The following is a 27,140-nucleotide window of genomic DNA, read 5'->3' as shown; positions in this document are numbered from 1 at the left end:
TGTAACAGGGTGATCAAAATACCAGGACAAACTGGAATTTGTCTTCAAGTTATCTCTTCTTGTGGGTATAAAGGGATTAATGACTCAGTGCTGGCATTAGGAATTATTATATCTGGCTTAGCTGGACAGGGTGTCTAATATTAGCAATAGAGCAATAGGTATATTCTGGATACAGTTTGAGCTGTTGAAGACGTTTCTTACGTAAGTGTGTGTATAGTATTGTTGTAGCTGTGATGGTCTAAAGATACTTGTTGGTGCACATGCGTACTAGTGAATAATATGTGGGTATACAGATTGCTAGGTGAGTAGCTAGAGGTGTATCTAGCTGCAACACCGGAATATTTCCCTGCTTTTAATTCTTTACTCGTTCTGTGTGATAGCAGAACTGAAATATTTGCTTTTTTAAAACTGTCCTAAAATATATTTAATTTAATAAAAATAATTTAACTTGTACTCCATTTGACAAAGGCATGTCCTTTAGATTAAGTCTCTTTTCAGTTTTATGCAACAAGTTATTAATGTGAGACTGCTCCACTGATGCCTTGTGCCACTGTGGTAGTTTAAGAAAAGGCTCAAGTTTGAGAAGAGTTTGCGGATGTTAGACATGGCAGCACCATGCTGTGTACTGCCTGTCCTGATTTGTTAGATGTGCATCATGGACGATTTCTGGCTACAGGTCTGTATTCTCCATCCTAGGGCTTAGCAATGGATACCCTGCCTAGAGAAGAGGTTGGAGAAGGGAGAAAAGAAACCATTGAAAAGTCAGATTTGGTGTGTAGACCTATGTGAGAAACTCATTCTACCCTCCTGGCATTTAAAAACATGCCCTCACATTGAGTTAGTATTTGAGAGCTGCCCTCTTGGAGAGAAAGGGTCTGATGTGGTTAGAGAGGTAAGAGGGCACATGAGCAGCAGGGAACTTTCTGATTTTTGAAGTACAGAGGAATATATGTTGTGTTGTTTATCCAAATATATGACCATTTACTGTCTCTGGGACTCAAGATCTCCCTTCTGCACCAAATACGCCGTCGTTGCCGTTGGCTGTCATTGCCTTACAGATGCCATACAGTTGCAACTCCTCTTGTAGACATATTGCTTGGTCCATTAGTTACCAGCAGAAAGCAAATATTCCCTGGGTAATTCACATATGTCAGAACATCCCATGTCTATATACTGCACTTGCCATCCCTCAGACACCCTGAGTCTATCTTGCAGGAGGACTTGTACATCACAGAAAGGTGGGAAGAGCAGTACTAACTGCTCCCAGTGAAGCTGATGTCTACACTGACTTATTTTACCTGAGGAAGGGAGGTACACACAGCCTGTGAGGAAACTGTCTTAGGAAAAGCTGTTGTGAATTGATTATTTAATAACAAACAAGCACAGTGCCTGCTTTTTTATTATTTTTGTGCCTACAGTAGTCAGACACATTCAGTGTGGTGAGATTGCTGCCTGAGGCTGCCCCTGAAGAGCTGCAAGAACAGGAGCCCGTTGAACTCATGCTGGTTCTGTTGCATGTCTTAATGAAGCTTTAAAATGCTTGAAATTGTCTTTGAAATGAAATATTCCATAGCTGCAAGCTAACTGCCTACTTTGTAATAATTGCTTAGCCAAATAAAGGAAACTTGTGAAGAACAAAGAAAAATTAGATTGATGGCTAGAAGAAAATGATTAAATAAAAAATTCATGAAGAAGAGAAATTAAAAAAAAGAGAATAGCATCACAGGCTTTTGCACAAAGACTTCCCTTCCATTGGGAGTTTTTCTTTTACAACTATTACTGTGCATTTTATTCTCCCTGTTTGCTACAAATACTAGAAAAAATATTTTTTATGGGAATAATGGGGAAGATGGTCACAAACTTAGGCAGAAACTGGGACACAGACTAAAATTTAAAAGCTGAGGTATGCATTTCACTGCCATTCTGAGTAGGGGTATGGTTCACTTTAAATAATTAATGATTTGACTGGAATTGCCTTTTTTTTTTTTTAACTCTTAAATCAACTGTGACTAAACAGAAAAGCCCCAGAAAGACTTCTGTTCATTATCAGCCCAACTTGTACACTTAGAGTCCTTCCTCATTCAAATTTACTACTCTTAGTGAACATTAGTAACACAGAATGAAAAATTTGTTGTGAATAAATTGTCTCATGCTTAGCCTTCCACTCAGTTTGCAGGTTAAGACCAGCAAATCATTGTTTGTGGACATGTATTAATGTCCAAAAGTGTGCAATCGTCTGTTTCAAACGAATTATTTCTGAAGAATCAGTCCACCCTCAGGTTTTGTGTTCTTGCTGTGGCTTGAAAAACTATTCTGGAATTATTTTTAATTATGGTGCATTTAGGAAGAAAATACAGAAGATAGTTACAGTGAACAGTAGGACTTCAGGGCAATCGCTACAAGCTAGTGGAGGCATTTTAAAGTATGAATGTTATTGTAAAGTCTTTAGCTGACGTCTGGTAATAGATATTTAATATAGCAAAAGCACTTTCATTGCTTACTTGTTAAAGTAATTTAACGGATGAGTGATGCTATTAATGGACTGCATGTAGAATCCAGCCCTTTTTTATTCAAAACATTCCTTTAGGGTTTACATTTCTAAACAAGTTCAGAGGCAATTTGAAAAGATCTAGCCTATACACAAACTATGGCAATCATAATTTGTAAACTTTTCTCCTTCTTCTTAGCATTTCCTCTGTGTTTAGAAGAAAAAGGAAATAACTCTGTATGTATATATATGACTTTAAGTCGACTGAGTGATATACCTTGTTTTGAGAAGGTTGTTAGAAGCCAGAGACTGAACAGGCAGATGCATGATTGTGCGTGCAGAGACAAGGAGATCAATAGAGAGCTTAAAACCAGTTGTGAGCTATCTGAACCAATGTACAATTTTACCCTTCCCTTCATTCATTTTTTTTTGAGAGAATTACATTAGTAATATCTGTAGCATAGTTCTTGCAAAAAGTTTAAGCAAAAAGGGAAAAACCTCAAATCATAGCAAAACCAGCCTTTCTTCCCACTCCAACCCTTTTGGATGCTGGAAGAATTGAAGATAGACATCTGTAAAACAGATGATCAGGTATTAAAAATAAACTTCTAAATTGGTATTTTAACACTGGTTAGTAAGATAAAATGATGCTATTTTGAACAGTTGCAGAAGTTCATTGATAAGCATTCCTGTTTTGCTTCAGCTGGTACTTAATTTCTTTTCTAAGCGCATGGCTACGTATTGCTGAAACTGATATCACCTAGACAGAGAGGAAGTTGAAGAAATAATCTGTTGGAAGTGTATCTTTGATTTCTTGAGGATCTTTCTTTAGTCAAGAACTGAAACATGGTTGTTGACTCCAAGAACAGCAGTTTCCAAATAAATGTTTGTGAAACCTCCAACTTTAATAGCTTCATTGTATCATCCCAAAGATGCGCAACAGAATGAATAGATGACCTTTCAGATAGAGAACAAGCTGTTCACAATGTCTTTTCATTTACTGAGACAAAATTATTCTTTTTACACACAGATAATACTTTCCATAATTTTTAACAATGATGGTGAAATATAAAGAATTGCATTGTTTTATTTCTGAATGCAAGGGATTTTAGCTATGCGTCTTCAGATCAGGACTCTTTCTAGACCAGCTGTGTTAAATGCATTGATCTAGCTATATATATATTTTTTTTTTTTAAGAGACAATGGAGGTATTTTGAATCCTATGCTCACAGGGTGGCATGTCATTAACTATCCATCCATATGATAGCCACACAATATCTGGCTTTGAATGATATATGGATGAATTCTTGTTGCCATCCTGCACCTCAGCTATGGGGTCAATAATTTACTGACAAGGAGGTCCAAGGCAGCTGTAGCAGAAATTAGTCTAAATTATTGTGAAATTGCAGCCTTGGTGTGAGAAGCTGCAGGGATGCTCTCAGCTGCACACATGTACACAAGCACTTGTTTGGACTGGAACAGAACATGAACAAGAAGTGAGAAAATCATGATAAGGAAATCAGGGCTCAGCCTTATCTTTTTCATATGAGGTATGGTTTGGCCCGTAGTCTTTACAGTTCTAAGTCCACCACTTAAATTACAACTGGATAATTGGTACTAGCCAGTAACAACTAGTTATATTGGTAAAGTATTTTCTTCTCTGCCATACAACCAGAATTACTTCTGTAATTGTTCAGCCACTGTCTATGTTCTTGTGCTTATCTGATAAAGCAGGTGGTGCAAACCTGTTTTCTTGTTAAAGGAAACACAGAATATTTGCTGGAATTCAAAGAAATACGATGAACAGGAACTCCTCAAAACTTGAGGAAAATCTTACCATTTTGGGAAGAAAAAAAAAAACAAAAAAAACCCAAACAAACATTTTTAATTTGGAGTTAGAAAGACCAATATAGTTGTCTTGTCTGTTTGCAGAAAATGAAAGGTTTTGTTGTTTGTGAATCAAATACAAATCTATTCCTAGATCACACATTATATGAGTAATTTACTAAAATTGGAAGCAAATATGTTAAAGAATTTTAGGATAATTTCAGTTGGAAGGGATCTGTGAAGGCACCTGGTCCAACCCTGCTCAAAGCAGGTCCAGTAAGACCAGGATGCTCAGGGCTTTGCCCAAGCAAGCTCTGAGTATACCTGATGCTGGACATTCTGCAGGCTGTCTAGGCAACCTGTCCCAGTGGTTGACACTCCTCGCAGGAGAAAAAAAATCCCTTGTGTCTAGACAGATTTTCCTTTGTTGCGATCTCTGATGGTTGCCCCTTGTAATTTTGCTGCAGAGCTCCAGGAAAAATCTGGCTTGGTCTTTTCTTTACTCTGCCACTGGGTTGTTAGAGACCACCACAAGATTACCTCTGAACCCTCTCATCCTAGAGCAAACACCCTTTCAGCCTCCCTGTTGTGTGTGGTAACGGTTTGGAAAAATCCTAAAACTAGTGTGGCATGGGAATGAGGAATGAGAAAGTTACACTGAGGTCCAAACTGGCAGTGCTGTTCATCCTGACAACCTGAGGTACTACAGCTGCAGTGGGTAGAGATGGTCTGTCAGCAACTACCTTCAGCCCTGACAGAAACCAGGTGGTGGAAAAAAATCTTCCATAAGGTAATTAAATAAACTTTACGGAAAACTTCTCACCGCTTACAGTGATGCATACAAGACTAACCAGCTAAAGATTTGAATATATTTTCTTTCATGCATCTCAACTACTGTGCGTAGATGTTAATCAGGGTACATGGCAATCACAGTTTTCACTCTCTCTTATTACTAAAAGCTCTTCTTCTGAATTTCGAGAACAACTCAGCTGGTGGAAAGGTTGCTTTGCATGCAGCAAAGCCAACCAGGATGGTGGTGTTCATGATGAGGGCTCTTTCTTATTGATTCCTGAACTGTGGCTTATTTTGTGCGTATTCCTGCTTGTTGGTTCTTTGAGAGCTGAGGATGTGCTTGTTAAATAAAGATCTGATCTCCATAGTGGCACAATATTGTTAACTGTTTGAAACTTAAAGTTTGATGCATTCTGTGTGCTTTGGACTTGGGATGGGGAGGGGGGGGATCCTATTCCTGCCATGCACACTAACAGGAGTAGATACTCCCTTCCTTCTCACAGTAATATGTTCTACCTTGGGTTTTTTTTGTCTTCCTCTGCAGAAACTCTCCTGGATGACTTCCTTCTCACGTATACTGTCTTCATGACGACTGATGACTTGTGCCAGGCACTTCTGAGGCAATATCCTTTTATGAAGTGTTGTATTACCAGGGGTCACACGGTTACACCTAGGTTTGTATACTGTCAAGCCTTGTATCAAATGTAGTAAATTACATGCCTGGGATAATTAGTTTTGCTCTTTGCATGTTTATATTATTGAAATACAGCCCTGTATGATTATTTCGAGGCTGCATGTAAAAATGGTGAGAAAAGAGAACGATTGTTTTACATTTACTATGGGACGTTTAGAGAGTGGACTGCACCTGAGATTTTTTGCATAAACAAGTAGGAGACATTTCAGAAGAGAGCAATGGGAATTATCGATATTATAGAAAAAAAAAAGACCTACAAAGAAGGATTGAAAGAATTGGGATTGTTTTACAGAAAAAAGGTACCTAAAGAGGAAGGGAAGAATCTGTGCACATACCCATGCCAAACGAGACAAGAGGCAGTGAGATTATGTTGCTGTAAGACAGTTTCATGTTAGATAATAGGATTTTTTTTTTCTCTCATTAAGAAAATAAATCTATAAAAAAGAGTGGAAAACGTGTAGAATCTTTGATATTGGAGACTAATAATAATAATAACAATGAACTAGAAAATACATTCCAAGGATAACATAGGCTATACTGGAGACTCTCTTAGGGTGGACTGATTAGGGTGGGCTTGGATGGACTAGTTAGCTGAACTTTCAAGGTCTCTTCTTCTCCAGTCCAATTTTCATCAGGTTTTATGATACTTGGAATGCAGTTCAAATCTGTAGCTTCCTGAAGTTCAGGTTACATTGTTTTCTTAACTCAGATGGGTTGTGGAGGAAGAGATTCAAAGTGGAAACATTAAATGCATATTTGGATATGACTTCCCTAATTGGCACAGGCCTGCATATAAAGAGAGAGCTATATACATTTATAAACATTTATAATTTGCATAGCTGAGGAATCAATAAACAGAAAATTTCTGCGTTAAAGTTGGATGTATAAAGCTAAAGCCTCTGAATAAACCGGTATCCAAAACATACACTTTTGTTTATGTGCATACTTACTTCACAAGAATGCTTGAAAGATGTATTGAAGCAGACACCTAACTCATAGCAGCAATGCAATCTTGTGTCTGCTGGTTTTGTTTAAAGACATATAGGCCTTTGTAACTGTTGTAAAATAACACTTAAAATGGGATTAAAATCCATCCAGACTTGTATGTTCATTCTTAGAATACCTGTGTCTGTGTAATACATTTCAGAATATGTGAAGAGAAAAAATGAAGAATAAGCATTTACAATCTCTGCTCCTTTTATCATGTGATACAATATGTAAGTCTAACTCATTCTGAGAGAAAATATTTTTTTTTCTTATATTTCCGATTACTTTCATAAGCTGTGGAGTATTGTTTGAGTGAACTTCTAGCTATAAAATGAACTTGCTTCTCTTTTTTTTGTTGTTGTTGTGTCTTTTTTTCCTTTTTACCTTTTGTGGTGAAAACATCATCTTTTCGCCTAATGAAAGAATAGCGAAGGAACAGGAACAATGTACAAAGTGGATAACTTCTGTCATTTGGTGTTTCTGCTTTGGGAATAGAGAACAATGGTGGACATAGATTCTTTCACCTTTTTTATTTTAATAGCGATATTTCTGCAGATAGTGTAATTCATGCAGGGAAAAAGAAACTGACTTCATCTGCCCGGGTTTTTTGTTGTTGTTAATGATGCATTGTCCTCCTTCCCGCAGACATTCATGTTGAGATCAGTGTGCAGGACAAAGGTTCGGTCCTAGTTCTGCAGAAAAGATATGACTCAATGTAATTCCTTTTGAATTGATTTTGCTTTTATAGACTTGCCTCTCTAATCTATACAGGAAGAAAATCCTGTTGACACAGAGGATGAACTGACTTTTCTATTACTGAGAATTTCATTCCAAAAAGCTGATGAAATTCCGAAAGCTCCAGACAGGATAAAACATTTAAAACTGAGCAATGTAGTGAAAAAATCTTCCATTAGCAAATGAGATGGTTGCAAAGTCTTTTCTGTCACTTAATTTTTAAGTTTCAGTGAGCCTTTAGTATTTGTTCCTTAACCTGCTCTACCTATTGTGCTAAGAACCACCAAGGAAAAGAAGATGACTCTGATGTGTCATGTAGAAAACGAAAAGTTTTGCATTTGGTATCTCAGTGGACTTCTCTCTACAAAGACTGGTTACACGAAGATGAGCATTTAAAACAATTTTTAAAGGTATTGGAACACTTTCTGATGCATTTCATCACTGTTTAATTAACATACTGTTTCTAAAAAGCCCCAGCAGCAAAATCTATAAAGCATAATTTTTCATACTTAAATTTTCTCCATGAAATATATAATATAATTTACATCTGTCTTCCTTGAATGTGTTAGAGATAGTCAGTTAGAACAGGAAATCTGTAATGTCAATACATTCAATGTCAAAACCTTACTTTCAGATATGAAACTTATAGAAATTCATGGTCTCTAGAAAACGGCAAAATTTAGGAAGGTAAGAAAAGTACAAAGACGTGGAGGTTCCTTGGACACACTAGTTGTGTCTGCCAGAACAGAGTCTAAAATCAGTATCCAGAGGATTGTGGACGAAGAGTTTTGTGCTGTTACTGTTCTGGATAAGTGATGATGCTGTGATTTAAACCATTGAGTTGATCCCTTAAGTTTATGTTTAAGTTATCAGATATTTGCAGATACTGTTTTATTTTGTAGACGATATACAGGAATGTGTTAGATGATGTGTATGAATATCCCATTCTTGAGAAGGAACTGAAAGAATTTCAGAAGATACTTGGGATGCATCGTCGTCAGTAAGTATTGATTATATTTGTGATCAAGTCTCCTTTGATTTAGAGTGTAATTTATTTTTGTTGTCATCTTGCTGTAATTCAGTGAAGATAAAGTGATGAGTGATATAAGTACTGTATTCATTTTTACAAATAATCTCTTATTTAAACTAAAGTTAGATTATTCCATCTTCTCTGATGTTTGTTGGGTGGTGTGTGTAGTTCAGCAGCCACTCCCATCAATTTTGGTTGGGATGACTTGCAAGTAGAGTGATACTTTGTGGAAAAGCTAGCAAAATTTCACTGAGAAGCTGCAGTCTCTGACTTCTGGTGGTACATTCATTCTCATTCTCTCTCTGCAATCTGCAGTACTGAGAAGCAAGTCTCTTTTGCAAGAGTCATCTCAAGGTTGTTATTTTACTAATAATTATAGTATTTGTAAAAGATATTCCGTTGGCATGTTTTTTTTCCAACTAATTGAGTTTGTTTTCATGGTTTGGCTGTTGGGACAGTGGATAGAGCTGTGTCCCTGAGGGTGACCCTGACTGCTTGCCCCGCGGGCCTGAGCTGTGTCCATGTTCTCTGGCAGCTCGCAGGGCTGGCAGCATTTCTTTTCACTACATCTATTGTGCAAGTCACAGAAAAGTTTTCTGACTGAGCCAGGCACCCTGAAGGAGCTCTGCAGTCATTCTGCAGTGACCATTTAACGTTAAAAACTTCCTGATGTTGTAAACTTTGTGATAGCTAAAACTTCGTTTTCCTAATCTTTGGCTGGAAAGAATAATCTGGATTTTCCTTTTTGTTTCAGCACTGTAGATGAGTATTCACCTCACCGAAAGGTAATGCAAACCTGATTATTGCTGGTTGCCAGCTAACTTACCATCTCGCTTTCTTTCCCCCTCTGCCCACTTTACTCTCCTTTCTTGGCTTCTCAATTGAAAGTGACTGGTGGCCAAAAACATGACAGGATGCATCAGTAATGTTAGACCTGCAATGTTACTTAAGGAATTTTTTTTTTTTTTCCTGCTGGTGCAGCCTGGATATCAGCTGTGTGAGCTAACCTGCAGTGGCTGTGACAATATTAGCATCTTAACAAGATGCTCTGAGATGTCAGAATTCAGGAGAGGCCTGGGAGTGTGTCCCCACCGGGCTGCAGAAATGTAACAGCCTGGGCAAACCAGGCTGAGCACAGGCATTGACTACGAATGTACAGAGCAAAGGGGGGATTTGTTGTGACAGGGACAGAGAAAGAAAGAGAGGAACATGAATCTGTCTATTTAACTGGAGGGAGAAGATGCAGCCAGAGAAAGATGGTGTACAGACTGCACAGAGGTGAATTGCTGTGTTCATCAAATTTACTGGGCTAAAGCTGAAGTGTGTAATAAGCTTAGAATGTTACTGCAGGAATGTGGGAGGCAGAACATGAAATTGTAGTGGAATTGGTAAACAGGCCAATTGGTACATAGGAAATGTTTATAAGAATAAGGGTATAAGATTTGGGCTCTGAACAAGAGCTACAGAGAACCTTGAATCATGCAGGCTGCTCAGCCTAGGCACGTCCCACTTCCTCCAAAATCTGCACCTTGGCCATTGTTTAGTAAGGCGACTCTCAGTTCACTAATCCAAGAAAGGGTGGGTGGATTTCCTATGCAGAAATCTTTTTGGCCAGATGTATGGGCTGAATGCTGTGTTGTGTGAATTATTGCTTTGTAAGGGGCAAAGATGCAGAGAGTCACTGTTATCTCTTTTTTTTTTTTTCCCTCCTACACTCTCTAACAGAATAAAACCTTTTTCCACCAGTTCAGTCTAAAGGAGAACTGGCTGCAGCACAGAGGAACCATGAATGAAACAGAAGAAAGTAAGTATGATTGAAAGAGTGGAGGAAAAACTCCAAAGCTGTGAAATTGTTTCTCAAGGGCTGCCCATAATGTAATTTTTTTTAAACTGACATAGAGCTTCTGAACAGGACCTTTGGGCCACAAAAGAAGAAAGATTTGACTGTAAGGTTACCTTCCCACCCCCTAGTCTGCAGAGGTTCAAGAGTGACATGACATCTTGGGGGCTTTTTGCCCCCATTGAGTTCCTCCAGTAGCCCTCTAGCAGAGCTGTGTGCCCCCCAGGAGTGCTGGCAGCCTTACCAGGCATTATTCCTGCTCTGTTTCACGCTCTCGGACTCTTGACCTAGATCTTGGTTGCAAAAGGTGAATGAATAAGCCTGTCACATGAAATGGGCCAGGGTCTGCTAACTCTGGGAACCTCCTGCCTTAGTTCCTTCTCTCCTTGAAAACATCTCCGTGTGGAGTGCAAGGTGCCACTTCCCTTTAACATCAGCTGTTTCAAAATGCACTTTCCCTTCCTCACTACTAATGCAATAACATGGTGAGGCTGTCGCCCTCCCATAATGCGTGTCCGAGGAAGGAGACAGAGAGGAGGATAACACCGGAAGGAGACAGAGAGGAGGATAACACCATGCACAGAAGCAAAGAACAGGCAGAAGGACCTCTTACCTGGAAGCCTCACGCTTGGAAGTTATTCTCTTCTGTTCTCACTGGGAACAAATCTCCAGAAGTTCACTTGGAGTCTGGATATTTTTAGTGCTTATTTGTGACAGAATAAAAACTGAGCTCCTTCAATGCCAAGTCTTTCTGAACAATATGTGCTGCTGATAGATAGCCTCTTTCTGTGCTTCAAATATAAGTTTATTTGAGGTTTATGTTATCAAGGCTGCTTCTAAAAAATGCCACTTCTCTGCACTGACTTCTGAAAAAGTCAGACACAGCTCGTGGGTGAATGGGGAGGGCAGTGTGCTGACTCCAAAGAAGGAACAGCTGGCTGTGGGGACAAGAAGGGCAGGACCTAGCAAGGCCAGCCCTGACTGTGTTAAATTGCTTTTATCTCACTCCTTGAGAGCATGAGTCACTGAAGATGATGGAATTGAGGGAATGAAATAACAAAAATGGAGTTGGGGAGAGGAGAGACAGACACTGAGGGTGGACATCTAAGTCAGTGTGGTGGAGTGTTGCTGACCGCTGGCACTTGTGGCTTCGACAAATCCATCCTCCACACCATGCCACTTGACCAGAGGCATTTTATCTCCTACTGTAAGCATTACCAGGGTGACTTGCAGCCTATGGATGCTTCCTCCTACTAGCATTCCCTCCTGAATCTCACAGAGGAGCAGCAGAGGCTCTAGAAAGAGATGACATGGTCCATGCCAATAGGTGCCACAGACAGGACTTTTGAAAGGTGCATGGGGAAGCAGGCTTTGGAAGAAAGGTTGTGCTTGAGGACTTGTGGGTTGGTTTAGTTCAGTGTTAAACAAAGGAAATGCTATCAACTTCCCCTCCTGAATGACAGAGAGGGGGAGATTTCAGACAAATTCAGTGTAGACAAGTTGTGTTGCATGCTGCATATAGAGGACAAATATTTCTGTCAGATTTTTTAAAATTTATTTTTCTACCTAGTAGTTTAGAGTGCAATTTGATGTCTCTGTCTTTTCGTGAGTTATATCCATTCTGAAGAGCGATTCTGCCATACGATCAGCATCTGATTTATTGTCAGCAGATACAGGTTAAGAAAAAATTATAAAATCAAATTACTTTTCTTCCCCAAGGTTAAATGTTAAGTTTGTCCTTCCTTCTCCTCTTCATTTTTTCTTTACTAAAACACACAAACAGAAGATATTCTTGAGGATAAGTTCTTAACTGCTTCTGGCAAGGTCTCGGTTAGTGGAAGTGCCCTGAAGCCATGAAGATTTGTAGGACAAGCAAAGAGCTACTGCTACATGCATCTGTCAATAAAAATAATTTTTAAAATAGAGCATTTCTGGAGAAAAGAAGTTTTGTCTCACACTGACATGGTAGCAGCCTGTCTGCTAGAATGGAAGGAAATTGAAAGTTTAATTAAACGCTGAAGTGAGTGTGAAACTAAGAGTTGTGGTGATTCTTATTAGCAGCTGTTGTAATTTTTGAAATATTTATGCAAGTCTGCAGGTCTGTTTCTTCTCTTTTAAGATGGCAACTGTTTTTCAAACAACTGGCCACAGCAAACTCGGCAAAAGATGTAAACCTTAGATTCTGGCAAGCAGAGGGAGCAGAGTGGACATCCCTTTTTGTAGCAGAAACAAAGTACTGCCTGAGCTGACCACAGCATTACTGCTGGGAATTTCCCTCCCAGAGCCTAACCAACTCAGGGACTTCAGTGGAAGTGATGAGGCCACGGAATTTCTCCAAACCAGTCGCTTTTCCGTGTGCTGCAAGTGTTTCGGGGAAAGAGTTGTCAGAAGTAACTGCATCACTGTTTGGGCAGCCTCTGCTGGTGCTGAAATAGCCTGGCAGTGCAGGTAGTTTAGATGTCCAGACAGATAAACTGGCAGGAGTGGCTGAAGAGCATAGAGTGCTGTTCTTGCGAAGCCTCCTGTTCCAGGTGGAAGTGGAGATCCAAAATAATTTCTGCAGCAGATATGAAATATACTGAGAGGACGGTGATTTATTTGAACTTAAAAGGGAGAAAAGATGGCCACAGCTGAGTTTGCAAAGAAGATAGGCAGTAGAGGAGGTTGTTTGGGACAAATCCTCCTGGTAGGGAGTCCTAAGTAGGTATTGCTGAAATGCAGCTATGGGGGTCCCTGTTCTCATTTACTTGGCCCTCTCCTTTCCCAGGGAGAGGAGGTGGGGAGAGGGAAAATGTTGACATTTATGCTTGGTTTCATGTCTGTGTAGGTCAGGCTGCAGCAGGCGCCTTTCCTACAGCCATGGCAGCCAAAGCATCGCTGTGGTCGGGTCTGTGAGATTCTCCCTTGCTCTCTTCAGCTGTCTCTGCCTACTGCTGAGTGTGTCTTTCTTCCTTTGTGCAGTTTTCTGCCGTGTGTATATCACAGAGCACTCCTATGTCAGTGTGAAAGCTCAAGTATCCTCTTCAGCTCAGGAGATACTGAAGATTGTAGCAGAAAAGATCCAGTACCCAGAGGAGGAGTTGGCGCTGGTGACAGTCACGTTCTCTGGCGGTAAATAACTTCCCGTCATCTGATTGCTTACCTTTTAGTGCATCACGTAAGGGAGGGCTGGCATTTTCTGGTGGAAGGATACAGCTGTTCCTCTGTGGCCCCACAGCTGGATGACCAAAGGAACAATAAGGAGCTGCTTCTCAGAGTTGTTTCCATGGCAACAGCTTATTCTTGAGTACCATTGGATACAGCATCTCCTTACTGGGAAGGGAGTGCAAAGGACTCTCAGTCTCCAGCAGTACTGCAAGATTTTATTCTTTCCCCACACACAGATCTCCCACTTTTGCATTTAAATTAATTTGGAAGGCGATGAGGCATAGTTTGCTTTAAAAATATAAAAAGGGATAACAAATGCTGTTTGTGTGGCCGTTTCTTTATTTACGGTGTGGGTCATGAATATTCTCCAGCAGAAAGGAGGGAGACAGGTATTTGCACAGTTGAGATACTGAGAGCAATCTAAGCAATATTTTGTAAGCAGTCTTGCTTACAACTGACACTTTTTGCTTATTATTTTAGTGTTTTTCATTGAACTGAATGGCTTATTGTCTTTTTTAAGGGAGACCAGACTGATCACAGGCTGATACAAGGGATGGCCAAACCCCCAAGATTTTTCTTTGGTGTCTGTCAGGTCTTAAGGTCTTCGGTCAGAGTGTTTTGCTCATTTTTGGTGGCTTTTGGCTCTTAGAGAGTATAAAGGAAGCAGTTTAACCAGATGCATAGAAATGCCTAGCTGGAACTACAAAAAGGGCTAAGAGTTGAAAATATCTTGGTCATATGATCAGATAACGTTGGTTGGTGTCGGTCCCCTGAGACAAAGGATGCACCCTTAAAGATCATGGCACTCATTCTCACTTCGTCAGTCTAGTTAAATGAAATATAGACAAATGCTGGCTTGTTCCATTTATTTATTTGATTCAGAAGTGGAAGGTCACATTTTTCTCCCCCATGCCAAGCTCAATTTTTTTTTGCAGGACCACATCCTGCATCTCCCTGCTACCCACACTGCTTACCAGTGTGGGTAGCAGGGAGATGGTGCCCTGCCCCAGCTGTCACGAGCCTGGGCATGGAGCAGCCACATGCGAGCGTTGCACGTAGGTGTCCTGGCCAGCTGGGTTACATTCTTTGCAGGCACACTCCTTTTACCCTTGCATGTGCCCAAACTCGCCTCCTGTGCATTTTGCAGCACTGCAAAATCACTGTGCTACTGCTATTTTTCAGGTCTTGTGCTCCTATTTGAGAGCAGGGCAAGTTTTGCTCTGATAGAAGTAAGTCTGGTGCTAACTGCTTACTTTGCTAAAGAAAACCAACAATTCATAAATAATGAAACACACTATTCTCTCTAGACCACATTGGTTCCTGAGAAAGCCACAGAATAGAAGTGGTTGCCACTTGGCTGTTCAATAAGAAACAATAATTAAAATGCAGGTACAATAGGACTGTCATTTGTACGTGGCTATTGTAAACCCTGAAATGTTATTTAGTCACATTGCCTGAATTAATTGCAGATGCCACAATTTCAGTATCCTTGGTCTTATGCATTGTCACTTGTGTTCTGCAAGCGATAAACGCCAGCCTGCCATGCTTTCTTTTTACTTTTTTTTTTTTTCCCCTATTTTCGTGACTCAGAACTGTCATCTGTCATCCACTTGGAGGGCAGCAGTATGAGCGTTAGATGACATGTTTTTATTGTACTCCTTAAATGAACAAGCTCTTTTTAGTTAAAATTACCTTGAAAAAACATCCTGGTAGTTCAACATCAATGTACCTGGTGTCAGTGTGAGCATGGATAAAGGAAGAAAACAGGTAGTTTGTAGTGATGCTCGGCTCTCAGACTCACCCTGGTCCTACTCCTCCATCGTGGGCCATGAAAAGTCCGAGGTAGATGTAGACATACTTGTAGCACTTTTGAAGTCCACACTAATACAGTGACTGTAGTCAGGTCTCCAGAAGGTCACCTGGAGCCCACAGGAAGAGACAGCTTTCCCAGCAGTTTTTTAGCTGTGTTCTGGGCCTTGGTTTATTTTTTCACATACCTTTCTCTGGTGCCTTTCAAAATTGCCCGGAGCTGAACCAGTTCTCTGGAGTGGACAAAAAAAAAAGTCCTTTCTCTTTGCTACCAGTTTATTGTGTTCTGCTCTTTTACTCAGATGTTTCCTAAATGAATTAGTCTAGGTCTAGAGGAATTTCTGTAAATACTGTACTATCAAGGACTCTTAGGTCTGCTCCATGGGTTGAATTTCATGGTGTTTGGATCCTTTAGACTTCTTCTGTTGAATGGCTATGGCTGCTGATGACATCTCCACCCCTGCTCTTGTCTGCCAGTGACAGGCAACAGCTCAGTCTCTGGAAGGCTGAGAAACTTCGCTATAACAAAAATAACTATATTTACAGCTCATACACTGGGTTGAAATGAAATGTTCTGTAATGCATAGGAGGTTAGATGATTTAGGGGTTTATTTCTGTTCTATCCTATGTGAAGTCCAAGTTGAAAGCAGATGATGGAAGTTTTTGTGCTCTAGTTCAGCATCAGAGACATCTCACCTTTTTTGTGCCTGAATAGTGCGGAGATGATGATCCCATACTTGGCATATGCGTAGGGACTGGGTTTGATGCTTAGTTAAATTCTAAATTGTTGTGGCTTTACAAATATGTTTATAATGTTTTTCTCATATTTATATACAGCTTTTTCTCCTTTTGTGAAACTTCTGTGTTTTGTTTTCTATTTTTACAGAAAAGCATGAACTGCAACCAAATGACTTGGCTATCTCAAAATCTTTTGAGTCATCCAGTCGTATGTTTGTCTACCGGAAAGATCTGACTGATTCTTTGGTAAGTGTCTCTATTATATACTTCTCTTTTTTCATTTGTCTGACTCCAGATCAAGAACTTAGTATTCCTCTGAGGGCTTTTTCAATACAGAATTTATTTTTTGCTTCCTTAGTAAAGCTTACCGAGCTGCTCTATACCTGGAAAAAAAAATAATAATCTTGCATTAACAGCAGTTATTTGACTGAAGAGTAATGGAATTTGTTCATCAATTTCAAATAGACAAAAGCTCCTGTACAGCTTAAATCTTTCAATCTACATCAGCCTGGAAAAGCTGACTTGTGCTTATACAGGGCTGGACAAAATGAGGATTATTCAGGGCCTGTGTGACTTTTTTTTTTTTCCTTCCCCCTTGCACCTCTGTAACTCTTAAAGTGCCTGGTATAAGATCATACAAGGTGATGGACAAACTCCATGAAGTTACTACATGTAGAAATAGATGTTATGTGAGTTCTACAAAAATTATTGGGCATCAGTGTGATGCCAGTGTTTTGGCAGCCACATGGTCAGTCCGTGACTGGTGTATATCGCTGGTGGTATCGCCTCTTCCCTTCCTTCTGTCTATCTGTCTCTCCATCCTCTTGCTGGTGCTGGGGAGAGGAGCAGGTTGAAAGGCAGCAGGTCTCTGTTATTCCATCTGTCCTTGGAAACTGGGATTGCAAACTCTCTATCACCATGATTTCCGAAAACCTCAGAGGGTTAGAAACAGTCAGGCACTCAAAGAATTACTCTTTCAATAGTTTTCTGCTAATTATGCGGAGGAAAAGGCAGGGACAGCATAGCAGTTGACTTGTACGTGTTGTCAGTACCACTAGGATCTGTGCGTTCGTCCTAGGGCTGAGAGATGTCTGTTTACATTTTGTTAGATCAGTGTGCCCCGAGGAGCTGACATGCCGCTATCATTGTAATCTGTCATCCCTGTTACCTCTGGCTTTCTAGCCACCTCTGAAAATGCAAATATCAAGGGAAGGTTTCCAGTGCAGACAGGTGACAGCCAATCTAGTTTCCTTAGTGACATAATAAAAATTGCAAAACTTGCTTTAACTGTCAGAAAGATAGCACCAAAGTAATGGCTTAACTGATAAGAATAATCTTTCATCTTGGCAGATGGTTCATGTGCCAAGTTTCAGCCTGTTGAGGTAAAAAAAGCCCAAGAGAAATGCAGACCTTTGAAAATCCGAGCTAATAATGGAAATGTCAAATGACCCTTAATGCCAGCAGTACCAGTGCACTCCACAGTAATATGCTAAGCAACTTTTCTGAATCGGGACCCATAGTGTTTTACTGTTTGTTGGTGATTACATTTGGAGTAAATTAATCATAAAATGGATGGATTTATGTTTTACCTTTATGTAAAGGTGAACTGGAGGGCAAGTTGTGTGTATTTATTCTAAATCCACTGTGTTTGCAGAACGATTCCTTTATCTCATAATACAAAAATTTCCTGATGTCTTAATTCAGATTTTATTTTCTGATGGCTTCAGGGATTTTATTTTCATTATTCTCTCTGCTTGGTCAATGTTTTATACTCAGGGTTTATAGAAAAAGAGGCCTAATCCAACAGGAAGTCATTGATCCTATTGACCCATTTCCTTTTTCAAGCTATTTATTAAAAAGGCTATAACTCCTTGATTTTGATTAGCTGGGGGAAAAACCCTCAGAGTGCACTTAGAGAAGATTACTTACTTAGCTCTGATTTGTACCTTGTTCCAATAGCTGTTTCATTGCAGAACTTCTGGCATTTGCTCAGATTTTTTTTTGCTCTTGGCTATTGATTTAGAACCCATTTGCTGAAAATGAGGAACTGCAGCAAAGGTCTGTGAGAATTTTGGGAATCAACACCTGGGATCTTGCCTTAGAGCTAACAAACTTTGACTGGAGCCTCTTCAATGCAATTCATGAGGTAAGAAGCACCAGGTTCACTTCCAGGTGTATTACTGTCATGCAGCATTGTGCTATTGTGATTTCCTCATGTTGCATCAGCTTTTTGGAGCATCAGTATTCCTTGGTTCTCGGTTCACTGTCATGACAGTATGATTTGGCAGCTCTCAGTAGTAGTGGAATTGAATCGGATCCAAGAGATGTGCTGCAATCCTTGATGACTGAAAAAAAATTGTCAAAGGTTTGTAACTTCCCTGTGCTGGGGCATCTCATATGTTCCCTATATACTTGCTGGGTTTTATTGAGATTTGCCTCAAGAGAGTAAAAGAGCATGATTATTCTCTAAAAACTATCTGTGTGAATATGTCATATATGCAAATTGTACTTTGCACTGAATAATATTGCAGTACATATAGGACTCTACAAATAAGTGTCCTTAATATCACTTTAACCTTAAGTGATCACTTATCACTTCTAAGAATTCATGATTTCAGCAATTTAAATGGTCACATTATTGTTCTTGCTAGGCTTCAGTGAGATAAAAAATACTGGGCAGGCTTTATAAAATGAGATAATGGCCCACTTCAGTGCCCATTGGGTTGTTTCAGTGATTTTGATAGGTTCTGATGTGAGCTGCTGAGTAAAATACACAGTTAACAGTACAAAATGTCACTTGAAAATATCATTCACTGAAAAGCACAGTGTCTTTCTTTGAAAATGAATGGAAAATTCCCTTGCTTCTCATCTGATGCTTTCCTTGATCTTTAATTTCAGGTTTTTTATTCAGGTTGAACACTTTAAAGCTAGAGTTGGTCAAATTTGGGTTTTGGGGGTTTTGTTTTGTTTCAGTTTTTTTTTCTCCACAGAAATCAATACTCACACATCTAAATCTGGGCTATTTTTAGGAATAAATTTGAATGGAAATTTTTCAGATTCTGCAATGGTCTGATATAGTTGCTTTTTCATACTGGAACAGAAGTGGTGAAATACAGAAAGATGCAGATTGCTTATGTGCTATATCTGGCTGTAGCCAGAAGTGGAACTGCAGGAAACCTCACAAGAAAAGCACATCTAGCAGGACTTCCAGTCCACCTCCCTCTCAAGTTTGCTAAGCCAGACCTGTACCCTGAATCATTTGTGATTGGCTCATGGATAATAAAAAAATAACCATCTGTAACCAAGTCTCGTTTCAAAAACATACTTCTAAATATTTTATAATTAATTTACATTCAAATTGTTTTTATATCCCTAATAATGTTGTCAATGTCTTCCAGCAAGAGCTGATATACTTCACATTCAGCAGACAGGGCAGTGCTGAAAACACCGAGAATCTCAGTCTTCTGCTTCAAAGGTGCAATGAGGTCCAGCTCTGGGTCGCCACTGAGGTACTTCTCTGCAGCCAGCTCTGCAAACGTGTACAGCTAGTCAAAAAGTTCATCAAGATTGCTGCCCAGTAAGTTACTAAAGTTGCAACAAAACCCCTTGAATTCACATGCATTGTTTGGTGGGAAAGGAGAAGTAGATGCAAGAACAAAGAAAGAAAACTTATTTATTGCCCATATTTTAACAATGTAGTAACCATACCTAGATAAAAGAGTCCATAAATAACAACAGCAAAACAACTGGCCAAAACCAGGCATGGTGGAACGTATGCTGCTCAAATCTTCCCTAGCAGCTTAGCCACTGTATCTGCAGTGTCAACTGCAAAATCTCTGATGCTGCAGGGATACCTGCCTTCTTAGCAGAGATAACCTGAGGTCCGTATGACAACACTATTTGCACAGCAGCACAGTTATTCACCAAAGACACCAGAGAACTGGTATAGTCTTGAAAGTTCTACCCCTAGAGGGAAAACTGGCTGCAGTAAGCTGTTGCTCCATGTTGTCTCCTCTCCGGAGTAATCCTTTATTTATTGGGGGGGGGGGTCTTCATTAATTTGATTTGATGGTCTGTTCTTGCACTATTACTAAATAGTGCTGGCATTTATTCTATGCCTAGGAACAGAATACAAATATGTACTATACACAGAGAGTTCTTTTTTCAGTAATTGCTCTTATTTTAGTAACCAAGGGAATGGAGCAATTTAAATATGTGCAGCCATGCTCCTCACCTCTCTCTCCACTTGTTGGTCTTCTGCAATATTTGAATATGCATGTTCATGGAAAATGTGTCATTTGTTCCTTCATCGACTGGGTTGATTTAATTTGCAAGGCACTCACATAGAAAGGACTGTTCTCTGCTGGAGCAGTGCCTTTGGTGAAATGAATTCTTCTAATCTAATCTAGTGTAACTCATAAATGTGATTTGATCTAGTTTGCAAGTTGTATGATATCCAGTAATACGCTCGTTTTCTACCTTATCAATGGCCAAGTTTGGTCCAGTTACGTCAGAAACAGTTGGTTTTGTGTGCCTTGCTTGCACCGCAGTAGCATTTGCATTCCAAGAAAAGTTTCATGTGTGCCTCACATAAGTAGGGATATATTTGTCACCAGACTAAGATCTTGCTCTGTGTGAATTAATTCCATCTCTGTTAAGTGAAAAGCCAAAGTTGTGGAGACTAAATATAGTTGTCAGTAATGGTAGACAGTGCATTGCAGAGGCAAACATCATCATGTATAGATTGTGAAATATTGGATATACAAGTAAGTGAGTGTGTAGTTCGCTCAAGATCTTTTTTTACTCGGAAAAGCAGCTTTCTAAAAGAAGACATTATCATACGTCATCAATTCTGGAAGAGTTGGTGAAAGAGGAATAATTAGGGTGAAGGGATGGTGTGCTAAGCACAGAATTCTCATTGTGAGGCACAAGTCAAGCATTTTGCCGATGACTAAGGCAGAGAGGTAGGAAGCCGTGAGCAGCTCTGGTTGCTGCCTGTTCTTTGCTCCCAGATTCGGCCAGGAATCTGTATCTCTGACTTTCAGCTTGTTGGCAAAGCACCAGGACTAAGATCTTGTGTTTAACATTTGTGGTCTTCATGGTTGAGGAACACCTGAAGAAGATGGAAGGCTTTTACACAGTGTATCAATATGTGAAGGAGAGGCAGAAGTTCTGGAATGTGGGTACCTATGCTTCTGCTGATGAGCTAGTCTAAAATAGAAAACAAGTGATTTGACAGAGAAAATGAATTAGTGAGTTGTTAGAAATTAACATCCTGAGGAGTTACAGACACAAGTCAATGTAGGGTTAGAATAAATGAATCCATTTATCTTTCCATAAATGAATCCATTTATCTTTCTTCCTTCCCAAGCAGTGGCTGACTGTAGAAGAGGTACCTTCTCTCTGCAGTTCTTTGTGAGAAATGGGCCCATCCAGTAGGCAATTTATCCCAGTGGTGCTGGGCACCTTTCTTGTTTTGGAATTAATTACCTTTGGGAGCTGCCTGACTTCAGTGAAAGAAGGAGTCTAAGCAACAAAGTTAGGATTAACTTTAAGAGAGCTGAAGTGAAGTGAGAAATACATCATCTCAAGACAGTACACAGCGATGTGTGCAAGCTTTATAAAACTTGTGTAACCAGTGCTGGCACGTTTCCAGTCTAAGGCCTTGGCACGTACTTTTCCCTGATGATAAATCCCAGTGAAGGCAGTGGATTCATTCGTACTTAAAATTATTGTAAAAGAGGATTCTCACTCTCACATACACATGCACATGTATGTTTGTAGTGGTCTTCAAGGATCTGCAAGAGAAAGGGGAAAATCTTTCTGTTTGAAAAGGACGCTGTCTTTCAAGATTTTGAATTTCCTAATGGACTAGAAATAAGGAGAGTCTCATTGTATATAGTAAAATGTCAAAGAATAGAGGTATCAGGCAAATTCTATAGGGACCTGTATTGGAACTAGTACTAACTGCAACTAATTTATAGGGATATGTAAACTGAACATTAATCAGATTTTCAGACAGCAAAAATGATGAGGGATTGCAAGTGCATTGGAGAGTAGAAAAAAAAAAAGAATGATCTAAGGAGTCTGGTGGCATGTGCAAACAACAGTAGGATAAGATTTAATTTAGATAGATGCAAAGTAATTCAGCTAGGGAATGCTAATACTGAGCTGAAGAAATAAATGCATGGTTGTAAAGAATAGAATGGTACTGTGACAAAGGTCCTTGGGTGATTATAGATGACAAATTAAAGGCAAGGACAGCGTGTGATGCTATTCCAAATAAATAATTTGATATTTGTTTTATACTTGCATGGGAGAAAGGTGTAAGAACTTAGAGCCGAAACAGTAATTACGTTTCTCCTTCCCTCCACATTGTCCCAGTACATCTCCTTGGTAAGAAGGAAACGCATGAGAGAAAAGTTAAAATAAATTACAAAGAATTGAATGAAGGATAATAACAATATGGAGAAGTAGACTGCAGGCCATGACCACAAAGAAAAATTGAAGGAACCAATGATGTACAATTTATGGAAAAGATGAAAAAGGGGATGAAAATATTTATAATACAACAGAATAGAATTTGAGGAATTATTCTGTATGGTGAAGGACAGCTGAGAGTAACTTGAACATTGAAAAGGGAAAATTGCTTTTGACAGCAAAGGAAAAAAAATAACCTGCCAACAACAGGGTTGATGAGACAGTGGAACATTTGCTGAAAAACTTCTTAGAGACCCCATCACCTAGGCTGCAGGTGGTCATGAGAGGACATTTAATGAGTTCATTATGTGGAAGATGATTGTATGTTAGTGCTGAGGGTTGAAATGGAACTCAGTAACCTAGGATACCTGTGCATTCCATTTATCTCTTATTCTGAGTACAAAAAAAATCAGAATACAGTGTTCATATTTTTATTCCACAGCTGTAAAGCCCAAAGAAATCTGAATTCATTCTTTGCTATTGTTATGGGTCTCAACACTGCATCTGTCAGCCGGCTGTCTCAAACCTGGGAGGTAAGACACATCTTTGTATCTTTAATACCGTATCAAAACCATTTGTCACAAAGGTTGTATACTGGTGAATTACCTTTTCTTTCTAATTATTCAGTTTTAGTGCTGAGATCAAACAAGGAGCAAGTGTAGGTAGAGAACCTTCTTTGAGACATAAAATGTTAGATACATGGCTATTCAAATAAAACTAAATGTGTCCTTCCAGAGCTATTAAATAACAACAAAGAAAGGAGATTGTACCCTCTTAAAAAAAAAAAGTCAGGTAAATTATCTTCGTGTTTTAAGTAGATGTTAGAACAGGTGGTCTTATAAGGGTGACTCCAAACAGGCAATCCCTAATTATGAAATAATTTCATTTTAAAAAATACAAAGTAGCAATAAACCCTCTTTAATTGTCCTTGATCAGCTCTCTTGCAGCTGCTCATCTTGAACAACAAAGTTACAAAATGAGCCATGAATGAGGTGCATATTGGAGAACAGAGATTAACTGCTAAAGAAGCTACCGGTTGCTAGACAGAGCATGGGATGTTTAGTGGAGGGTCCCACGGGGATCTGTGTTTATATTGTGGAATTTTTTTTCCATCCAAGTAAATTATTGAGTGGTAGTATCTGCAAGCTTACTGTATCTGCTGATGAAGCAAAAATTGTGGAAAGAGTAGTTTAGTGTATTGGGGTGAAGCTTCATGCCTTCCCCGTGCCCCCAGCACCACAAGCGGGCAGTACTCAAAAAATGTCAGTGTGTAATACAAAGTGACAGACAACGGCTGTGATCTCCTGCCTTGGAAATACTCTTGAGCTCCAACAGCTGAAACCAATGGCCATCAGAGACTTACAGACCTGTCTAACACTGTCCAGAGCAAAGTCTTCCCCCTTAGCTGAAATCACGCATATGGAAACATTACTGCCCGTGTCAGCGGCTTCAGCATGGAGTCACAAGCCAGTGACTGCTTCTGCGAGGAGGAGTTTGCAGGGACTCAGATAGGCAAGGAGGAGCTGACTTTAAATAGCAGATAAAGCAAAAATTTTACAGAAAAATACATACCTGAAGATGACAACATAGAAACTCTCTGTCTCTGTTACTCATAAAAGGCATTGCCCATTAGGGAACATTTGCCCTTGCCTGCTCGTAGGAGTTGCCTTCCCCCCATTTCTCTGGGCTTTGGTAGCAGAGTGGAAGGGACTGAGTATTGTACCAAAGGCACCCGGTGGTGATGGTGTAGACCTCTCCTGCACAGAAACGCGCAGAACTCCCCTGTGTGAGGAGACCTCTGGAGATCATGCACTGCTAGGGGACTTCTCTCAGGAAGAGCAGAATATATTGCTTGTCGGAACAAGGAGTGGATCTGCATATGTATTCTTGTAAATGTGTCACGTTTCTGTGTGTGAAATATTTATGAAGTCACAAGCATTTTTTTTTTATTTGTAAAACTTTACTTCACTGGAAATTTCAAAAGCAGAAGGTTATTTGCATTAGTAATGTGACTTCTAGAAAGTAGAGCAATGTTTATAAATTAATTATAATTACTTACACATTTAAATGAAGCCACCTAAATTTAAGCAACCATTTAGACACTAAATTATATTGGCTTTGCACTTGAATTCTTAAATAAGGTGTATGCTCCCAAGCATATTCTACTTTTTTTTCTACAGTATGCAGTGTTTTAATGAGCCTAACTTTCCCTGATTGAAGATACTAAAAATTTGCAATTGCAATTCCACATTCAGTTGTTTTAGCATTTTACTCATACAGCACATCCACTTAATCTTAATTGTTCTAAATCTCCTTTTTCTTGGTAGTGTCATTGTGGCTGTCAAGGTCTAAGGACAAAGGCAAGACAGGATTTGTACTAAGAGGGCATATCTTTTACTAGACTAACTAGTATGACTGGAAAAAATAGACAGCCTTCAGGGTCCACACACTGTTCTTCAAGTCCGAAATACCAGCAGCAAAACTCAAACTGAGGAATGATTGCTTTGAGAATAATGAGGTGAATCCATTAAAGCATCTTAGAGATAAAAGGAAGCGGATGCCTGTGGAGCAGAGCAGGTGTTATCATGTGGGGCAAGAAGGTACTTTGTGCCTGGGCTCCTTTGGAAGGTGTTTTGTGTAGCCCCCGATGGGATTAGGATGAGGTACTATAGATAGAGTAATTGTTTTTTTGAGGAAAGTTCTCTTTCTCTGGCACCAGCATGTGCCAGTAGTAACACTGGTCAGCCCTGGGGGTAGTGTGTCAAACAGCGCTGATCGGGATGCCTGTGAATTTCTAGAACCTGTGTTTTAGGGAAGGATGGATTACCTCAAATGATTTAACCTGGATGTGATCACGGTGTCTGAATTCTCAACCTGTGTTACTGCTTCTAACTCGATACAAGTATTAAGATAAATGCAGCAGATGTGGAAGCTAGGGAAGAAAACAAGAAGAGAACAAGCAGTTTCTGTAAAAGAAGGATGCAGGTTCCCAAGGCAAGGCTGCAGGGTCTGGTGCCTCCCTGGCATCACATTGACCATGGCCTGTAATTAGGGCTCTGGAGCTGAGGAGCAGAGGTTAACTGCCTATTGGAATTTAGAGCAGGCACTTCATACACGACAATCTCATGGAAAAAAAAAAAGCCTCAGCATTTTTCTGACTATGTTTTTTTTTTTAAAATCAACTTTACTTTTTTTCCTCTTTTTTTCCCCACTTCAGAAAATTCCTGGGAAGTTCAAGAAACTTTTCACTGAACTTGAAAGTTTGACGGTAAGTACGGTGTTGACAGCAGAATGGCATTGCTTGTTTTTACCTGCCTTCCTTCTTCCTAAATTTATTTGGAGGCTGCCTGTCTTTGTCTGGAGCTGGAACTTGTCATGTCAGATCCGTGATTTGCTGAAGGCAACGCAGCCCCCCAGAGCTTAGAGGTGGTCTTGAAACACGAAAACAAAAAAGGTTAAGTTCCTGACAGCTGGGGAAAGGACAGAGAGACAGAGAAAGGCAAATGTAGTGTTGCTTCCCCAGCATCAATTTGGAAGCTGTTCTTTTGCTGTCGTGGTTAATCAGCCTTTATCTGAAGCAATGTTCTACAGATCAGGAGAAAAGGAGGACAGCTGAAGTTTAAAAATAAAATCAAAATCTGAGGCTAAGGGTCTTTGTCACCATTATCAAAGCTGAATAAACAAAAGTTTCCTCTGGCTGTCATGGAAGCGGGTGCGTGATGAGATCACTGCCTGGCGCGGGGAACATGAGATCCAGCCTTTGACGGCTGTCACGCTTCTGTACTTAGAGTCCTTTGTAAATTAATGTGTTTTCAAGATTGTTTGTGAGCTCGTGTACAAAAATGTTCGTTTATATGGGAAACTGAGATGACTTTTTGAGTTACTTACACAACACCACTGAAACATACTCTCTTATTTTCTTCGAAAATCTCCAGTATGCTCCTTGATCTGAGAACAGTTTTTGTTGGGATTTTTTTGTTGTTGTTTGGTGTTGTGTATAGGGTTAAGAAATTAATCAGCAATACATTCTGAGATACTTTTTCTGCTAGACAGGGAGCAGAAGAGATTTTGCTGAGAGAAATTTGTGGGGAAATTACAGAGCAGTCCAAGTGAATCTGTTCTGCAGCTTACTTCCATTTTAGCACTGCTTCATCTAGAGGAACATAATTGCTTTTGTTCCTTTCACTGTTTACGTTTCCTGTTCAGTTTAGTAAGTCACCTAGCTTAGAAAACCTTTATCTACCTCATTTCCCCAAGAAACCTTTTATATCTAAATCATGTTCAGATCATAAGCCTGTAATGGATTTAGAATTGCTCTTTTTATAGCCTATTGATTTTTCTCTCTATTACCCAAATGGCTTTGTAGGACCCTTCTCTGAATCACAAAGCTTACAGAGATGCATTCAAGAAAATGAAATCTCCGAAAATCCCCTTCATGCCCTTACTTCTGAAAGGTAATATTAAAGCTTGGCTGCTGTTCTTCGTTGTGGTTAATTAAAGTAGGTGTAAGGTGACTTTTCCTTCAGGTGGCCTAATGGTAAGTATGTGGCAGATGTAGTGGTATCTACAGGAT

General features: G+C 39.7%; 1 protein-coding gene across 3 annotated transcripts in view; it reads left to right on the top strand.

Moving 5' to 3' along the window:
• The window catches only part of RAPGEF5 (Rap guanine nucleotide exchange factor 5), a 161,585-nt gene that overhangs the window by 119,531 nt on the left and 14,914 nt on the right, over positions 1–27,140 (top strand). For 2 of the 3 annotated variants that reach the window (XM_086742515.1, XM_086742513.1), the window contains 12 exons: positions 5,652–5,730; positions 7,789–7,933; positions 8,426–8,523; positions 9,308–9,338; positions 10,279–10,357; positions 13,355–13,504; positions 16,236–16,333; positions 18,111–18,233; positions 19,486–19,664; positions 23,010–23,100; positions 25,785–25,835; positions 26,934–27,021. In XM_086742515.1, the coding sequence (XP_086598641.1) occupies positions 5,652–5,730; positions 7,789–7,933; positions 8,426–8,523; positions 9,308–9,338; positions 10,279–10,357; positions 13,355–13,504; positions 16,236–16,333; positions 18,111–18,233; positions 19,486–19,664; positions 23,010–23,100; positions 25,785–25,835; positions 26,934–27,021 (1,212 nt within the window). The remainder of the gene's footprint in view (positions 1–5,651; positions 5,731–7,788; positions 7,934–8,425; positions 8,524–9,307; positions 9,339–10,278; positions 10,358–13,354; positions 13,505–16,235; positions 16,334–18,110; positions 18,234–19,485; positions 19,665–23,009; positions 23,101–25,784; positions 25,836–26,933; positions 27,022–27,140) is intronic. The other variant, XM_086742514.1, reaches the window with a different exon arrangement.

The sequence above is a fragment of the Chlamydotis macqueenii genome, chromosome 2 (genome assembly GCF_036417535.1).
Source record: "Chlamydotis macqueenii isolate bChlMac1 chromosome 2, bChlMac1.mat, whole genome shotgun sequence".
In the NCBI taxonomy this organism is placed as follows: domain Eukaryota; kingdom Metazoa; phylum Chordata; class Aves; order Otidiformes; family Otididae; genus Chlamydotis; species Chlamydotis macqueenii.
This window is presented reverse-complemented; position numbering and strand designations above follow the sequence as displayed.